Source organism: Sinocyclocheilus rhinocerous, unplaced genomic scaffold, assembly GCF_001515625.1.
Source record: "Sinocyclocheilus rhinocerous isolate Xijiao unplaced genomic scaffold, SAMN03320098_v1.1 scaffold5672, whole genome shotgun sequence".
Classification (NCBI taxonomy): Eukaryota; Metazoa; Chordata; class Actinopteri; order Cypriniformes; family Cyprinidae; genus Sinocyclocheilus; species Sinocyclocheilus rhinocerous.
The window spans coordinates 68,851-75,592 of NW_015636356.1; the positions used below are offsets into that span (position 1 = coordinate 68,851).

The window sequence follows — 6,742 nt, forward strand, 5'->3', positions numbered from 1 at the left end:
CGCACACACACTCACGCTCACATGCACTCACACACTCACACACACTCACGCTCACATGCACTCACACACTCACGCACACAAGAGCACACACATGCACGCAAACGCACACGCACTTACAGACATGCGCACACTCGCACGCATGCACTCACTCACACACACACACACACACACACGCACACACACATGATGTGGCACGGCTCATTCCTGTCCTTCACACAGTGTCCCGTCTCCCACTTCTTCTTGGTGGGGAACGTGGTTTTGATGAGTTTGGCTCCGGCGTGAGTGTTTTTAATGCTGCACCACGGAGCATCTGCAGAAACAAGATGTTACTGAGTTACTGAGCTGTAAGAAATTAATTACAATACATTTATTCATTCAAGGGGATCTGACTTTGGAAACTATAGTTCTTTCCTTAAATATGAAGTCAAACAACAGATTAATGAGTTGATCCAAATTTCACAAAAAGCTTGTGGACGTGATTATAATATAATCAGACACTGAAGTGAAACTTTTACAGAGAAACTTTTGTCAGATTTATTTCATGTTCATAATCTCATTTTGTAAGTGACTTTTCTTTCTGTTTTAAAGATGTCTTCTTTGGATTGTTTGACTACTCGAAAGAGAACATAGGAAAATATAACTTAATTTATGTTTCCTGATAGCTAAATTTCACATACATAAAAAAAAAAATCTCTCTCTAAATCTCTCTTTTCTTTATTCAAAGTTGATCTAGATGAGTTTATGGAAATTATTCAAAGTTCTGTTTATCCTAAAGCAGTGAAAACTGCATCAGGTGAAAAAAAACATACTATAGTTAAACCATGGTATTTGTAGTAAAACTGCAGTTATACAAAAAAACATGGTTACTACAATTTTACTATAGTAAAACCACGGTTACTTTTCTTAAGGGATTTGTATTTGTATATACTTTCTTTCTTTCTTTTGTTTTTATAATTGTACTGCCTTAATGGTTCATGTTTTCTACTGTTTAATAATAATAAAAAAAAGAAATAATAAAAAAAGATTCGCGAACCCGCTACGAATTCCTGATCTGAATCAAATGATTCGCGATCCGAGCTCCGATCCGCGCTCCAAAGTTCCGATCTAAATCAAATGATTCGTGATTCGAAGTTCCGACCTAAATCAAATGATTCACGATTCGAAGTTCCGACCTAAATCAAATGATTTGCGATTTGAGCTCCAAAGTTCCGATCTAAATCAAATGATTCGCGATCCGCGCTCCGATCTGCGCTCCAAAGTTCCGATCTAAATCAAATGATTCGCGATCCGCGCTCCCTAAATCAAATGATTCACGATTCGAAGTTCCGACCTAAATCAAATGATTTGCGATTTGAGCTCCAAAGTTCCGATCTAAATCAAATGATTCGCGATCCGCGCTCCGATCCGCGCTCCAAAGTTCCGATCTAAATCAAATGATTCGCGATCCACGCTCCGATCCGCGCTCCAAAGTTCCGATCTAAATCAAATGATTCGTGATTCGAAGTTCCGATCTAAATCAAATGATTCACGATTCGAAGTTCCAACCTAAATCAAATGATTCGCGATTTGAGCTCCAAAGTTCCGATCTAAATCAAATGATTCGCAATCCGCGCTCCGAAGTTCCGATCTGAATTAAATGATTCGCGATCCGAGCTCCGAAGTTCCGACCTAAATCAAATGATTCGCAATTCACGCTCCGAAGTTCCGATCTGAATTAAATGATTCGTGCTCCGCGCTCCGAAGTTCCGACCTAAATCAAATGATTCACGATCCGCGCTTCGAAGTTCTGACCTGTATCAAATGATTCGTGATTCGAAGTACCGACCTAAATCAAATTATTCGCGATTTGAGCTCCAAAGTTCCGATCTAAATCAAATTGATTCGCAATTCACGATCCGAAGTTCTGATCTGAATCAAATGATTCGCAATCCGCGCTCCAAAGTTCCGATCTGAATTAAATGATTCGTGCTCCGCGCTCCGAAGTTCCGACCTAAATCAAATGATTCGCGATTTGAGCTCAAAAGTTCTGATCTAAATCAAATGATTCGTGCTCCACGCTCCGAAGTTCCGATCGGAATCAAATGATTTGAGATCTGCGCTCCGAAGTTCCGACCTAAATCAAATGATTCTATTTTTGCGGCAACCGTGATAGATTTTGTTTTTCAGGATTCACAGATGAATAGAAAGTTAGAAAAACTGCATTTCTACTAAACTCTAAATCCTTGTATTCATCAAAGCTGCATGAAATTGATCAAAAGTGACAGTAAAGACATTTATCCAAAGTTCCGATCTAAATCAAATGATTCACGATTCGAAGTTCCGATCTAAATCAAATGATTCGCGATTCGAGCTCCAAAGTTCCGATCTAAATCAAATGATTCGTGCTCCGAAATTCTGACCTGTATCAAATGATTCACGATTCGAAGTTCTGATCTAAATCAAATGATTCGCGCTCGGAAGTTCCGATCTGTATAAAAGATTCACGAACCCATTTTGCTGCTCAAGAAACATTTCTGATTATTATCAATGTTGAAAACAGTTGTGCTGTGCTGTTATTTTGAAGTTTCTATTCATCTGTGAATCCTGAAAAATAAAATGCATCACAGTTTCCACAAAAATATTGTGCAGCTCAACTGTGTTCAACATTGATAATAATCAGAAATGTTTCTTGAGCAGCAAATCAGCATATTAGAATGATTTCTGAAGATCATGTGACACTGAAGACTGGAGTAATGATGCTGAAAATACAGCTGCACATCACAGAAATACATTACAGTTTAACAGATATTCACATAGAAAACAGCTGTTTTGTGAGTGTTAATGTGAACCTGTTTCGAGCATCAGTCTGTCGGTCGGGATGGACTTCATCACCTCCAGATTCTCTGCTGTTTTCAAGGAGCTGAAATACAGAAACAGAAACGAGTCAGTGATGAATAAATCCAGAGACAAGCGTCATTCAGACGCACTGAAACTCACCAGCCGTTGATACCGATGTACAGATCCAGATCGACCAGAGCCGCCGCGTCCTGCTGAGAGCCGTCAAACGAGTGAACCTGACAAACACAGGAGAACACAAGCAGATTATGCCAAAAGATAGATGAATAATGACACTTTGTCTTTTGGATTATTTTCAAAATTGATGAATTTTGCAACATTAAGGGGCCGTTCACACAGAACGCATTTTTCCATTCCAATGCACTACTTTTCCATTGTTTTTCAAGTTGGCATGGCAACAGCTTTATTTGACGGCAGCATGGCAGAGGAGGCACTCATAGTGGCTGTGTCTGGATACCCTGAATTATATAACATTTCTTTAAGCAATTATTACAACCTGTTTCTAAAAAAAAGAGCCTGGAGAGAAATATCTATGTCACTGAATATATCTGGAGATATCACGACTCAAAAACACATCGCAAACGTTTTTAGACGCAAACACACGTTCGGTTTGAACGGCCCCTAACACTGTTATTTTCCTGTGTATTCCTGTGAAGCTGCTTTGAATCAACCTGTACTGTATAAAGTGCTATAGAAATAAATGTAATGTCAAACACTCACCACTCCACCGACACACCGCTCTCTGTTCCTCTTCATGATGTCTGTGAGCAACACACACACACAGTGTTTATGTCAGATCACCTGTCACATCCTCCAGACGAGACTCACCCAGGAACTCTGAGTGTGCGTTCCTGCAGTGGAGGAACATGGGTAACTGCGTCTCTTCTGCCAGATCAAACTGCCGCTCGAAGTACCTGTGAGAGAAACACACGTGATGAACACGACGACTCAGAAATCGCCAGCGGAATGTGTGAAACACTCACTTGAGCTGCGTTTCTTTGGGACAAAACTCCAGCCTGTCGAAATCTGTGAAGAGTCAGACGAGAGTTCAACACAGACCAGTGTGAGGATGAGGATGAAGACGTGGTGAGGATGATGTCATGATGATGCGATGATTATGATGTGATGATGTCATGGTGTGATGAAGATGTGATGTCATGTGATGAGATGATGATGTGATGATGTCATGTCATGATGTGATGATGAAATGAAGATGTGATGATTATGATATGATGATGATGTGGTCATGATGTGATAATGAGATGAAGATGTGATGAAGATGTCATGTGATGATGAGATGATGATATGATGATGTGGTGATGATGTGATAATATTACGATAATGATATCATGGTTGATGATGATGTGATGATGCAATGATTATGATGTGATGATGAGATGACGATGTATGATGTGATGATCTAATATGATGATCTGATGTGATTATTATGATGTGATGATGATATGATGTCATAATGTGATGATGATGATGTGGTGGTGACGATGTGATGTCATGATGATGATGATGATGATGATGTGGTGATGATGTCATGATGATGCTGCCAGGGTGTGATTATGATGTGATGATTATGATGTGGTGGTGACGATGTGATGTCATGATGATGATGATGATGTGATGATGTGGTGATGATGTCATGATGATGCTGCCAGGGTGCGATTATGATGTGATGATTATGATGTGGTGGTGATGACGTGATGATGTCATGATGATGATGTCAGGGTGTGATTATGATGTGGTGATCTGATGTGATGATGATGATGTGGGGGTGATGATGTCATGGTCATGGTGTGATTATGATGTCATGATGTGATGACGACGATGTCATGATGTTATTACCGAGGCCACACTCTCCCACAGCGATCACCTTCTGTCTGTTACTGAGGCTCAGATCCGTGAGAGACGCCAGGTACTGATCCGAGCCCTGCTGATCGAACTCAGCGCAGCGCGTCGGGTGACAGCCCACCGTACTGAAGAACTCCTCTGAAATACAACAGATACTAATGTATCAATGCATATATAATGTATCAATTATAAAACACGTTACAATGAAACACTGGTTCACATGCTGTTACAGTTGTGTCACATGACAACAATCTTGATTGTGAGAGTGATTGTGGGTGGCTGTGTCAGCAGCACCTCGAGTCTGTGCGAGTCTGAGCGCGTCTCTGCCGTCCTCCAGGTTTCCTCCAGTGATGATGAACTGTGAGGAAGCATCAGGATCAATCTCTTTCTGATCACATACTGTATGATTAATGCATGATGAGCTTTGCTGACCTTCTGCACGCCGAGCTTCAGCGCTCTCTCCACGACCTGAGGAAAATCATCTGACACACAACACACCAGATCATGGAGAACATACACCCTACACTTACTCTATCCTGATGCACTTGGAAATATCACACATTACGGAATTGTTTTTATTTTTTATTATTATTATTAAGAAAACCAAAAATATTATAAGCTTGCATCCCAGCCAAATATTTCAAATATAGTAAAACAATTTACAACACACTTTTAACTTATATAGCATCACAATATTGAATTGCATTTAAAAGCTCTCTTTATGCACTACTCATGAATATTCAGGAACTGACTGTAGATTATTATTATGATCATTAAGTCATTAAGAATTCTAATGAGCTGTCAGTGTCATTACCTTCATGTTTCTGAGTTCCTCTGTAAACTCCTCTGAACATCGGGTCTGTCAGATTAATGCCAATATCTGCATAAACAATCATATCATACATCTTTAAACGTGCTTTTGTAACTAATACGGTCTGTACGATCTGCTGCTCAATGTTTGCTATGGCAAATAATCGCGCGTTTATGAAATCATCACATTATGAGGTTCTGTTAGCGCCAGCGTCTCTCACCTATGAATTTGAAATTAGTCATTGTGATTTTAGCAGCGGTAGAAAAATAAAACCTGCAGGCGCTTCTCAACGCGTCCATAAACAGAGTGAACACGTGGTGAAGTGGGCGGGGCTTCGCGGCCCGGAAGCGTTCGATTGATGGTCTAAATAATAATTCTAGGCTGAATTTGAATGTTATACTAGCATAATACTTTACAAAGAAGACTTATAGGCGAAGCATGCCATTTTAAAGTCATTCCGCTTCCTATTGAACGTCGACTGCTGTCACGTGTGTCTGTGACTTTTCTCAGCGCTGCTCAGGATGAACCAATCAGAATCATCTGTGATTATTACTTGAGAAGGAATTAATGTTTATAGAGAATTCTGGCACAGATTTATATTTGTTTGTCAGAATGGAATTAATATATTTAAACGATTACACTTTCTTATGTACCAAAGAAAAAAAAATGTATATATATATCATTTTTTTTTTCAAAGGCCCCGAGCGCCACCTGGTGGAAAAAATAACAATCTGCAACCATTTGTAATTAAATGGGATGCATTTGTGTGTTTGTGATTCAGCTCTCATCTGGCAACAGAAATGAAATCTGCAACAGTAATTAAAAATGAAAACGAGATGCAAGATAATAAATAATTTTATTAACAGGGATATTCGCATTTTCTGGCCTTTAGAAACTGTTTGACAGCACTTTTGATTTCTTTGCAGCTCACTTTTGGAAGAGATTTCAGGGTTTCACATTATTTGTGGAATATTTATTTAAATTTTTGAGCACAACAAATCTTGTACATATATAAGTAATGCACTGTATATGTCATGGAAATTCATACAATATAAATACAGTAAACACATCCATCCATTCATACAATACAATTATAACCACTGCACATAACAGGAAGTAAACTAAATTACAAATAATAAACTAAGAACTTTTAACAATTAAATAACTAACATTAAAGAGGGTCTCACACACACACACTCACTCACTCACACACACACACACACACACACACAC

General features: G+C 39.2%; 1 protein-coding gene across 4 annotated transcripts in view; it reads right to left on the minus strand.

Moving 5' to 3' along the window:
* tatdn1 (TatD DNase domain containing 1) overlaps window positions 1–5,850 on the minus strand; it is an 8,008-nt gene extending 2,158 nt beyond the window's left edge. For 2 of the 4 annotated variants that reach the window (XM_016562336.1, XM_016562338.1), the window contains exons 1-11: window positions 5,730–5,850; window positions 5,513–5,578; window positions 5,131–5,180; window positions 4,993–5,056; window positions 4,693–4,836; window positions 3,819–3,861; window positions 3,664–3,749; window positions 3,556–3,596; window positions 2,977–3,053; window positions 2,829–2,899; window positions 178–310 (exon numbers count right to left, since the gene is read on the minus strand). In XM_016562336.1, coding sequence (XP_016417822.1) covers window positions 178–310; window positions 2,829–2,899; window positions 2,977–3,053; window positions 3,556–3,596; window positions 3,664–3,749; window positions 3,819–3,861; window positions 4,693–4,836; window positions 4,993–5,056; window positions 5,131–5,180; window positions 5,513–5,578; window positions 5,730–5,808 — 854 coding nt within the window. In that variant the 5' untranslated portion in view covers window positions 5,809–5,850. The remainder of the gene's footprint in view (window positions 1–177; window positions 311–2,828; window positions 2,900–2,976; window positions 3,054–3,555; window positions 3,597–3,663; window positions 3,750–3,818; window positions 3,862–4,692; window positions 4,837–4,992; window positions 5,057–5,130; window positions 5,181–5,512; window positions 5,579–5,729) is intronic. The other 2 variants (XM_016562337.1, XM_016562339.1) reach the window with 2 other exon arrangements.
* Window positions 5,851–6,742: the final 892 nt, after the last annotated feature.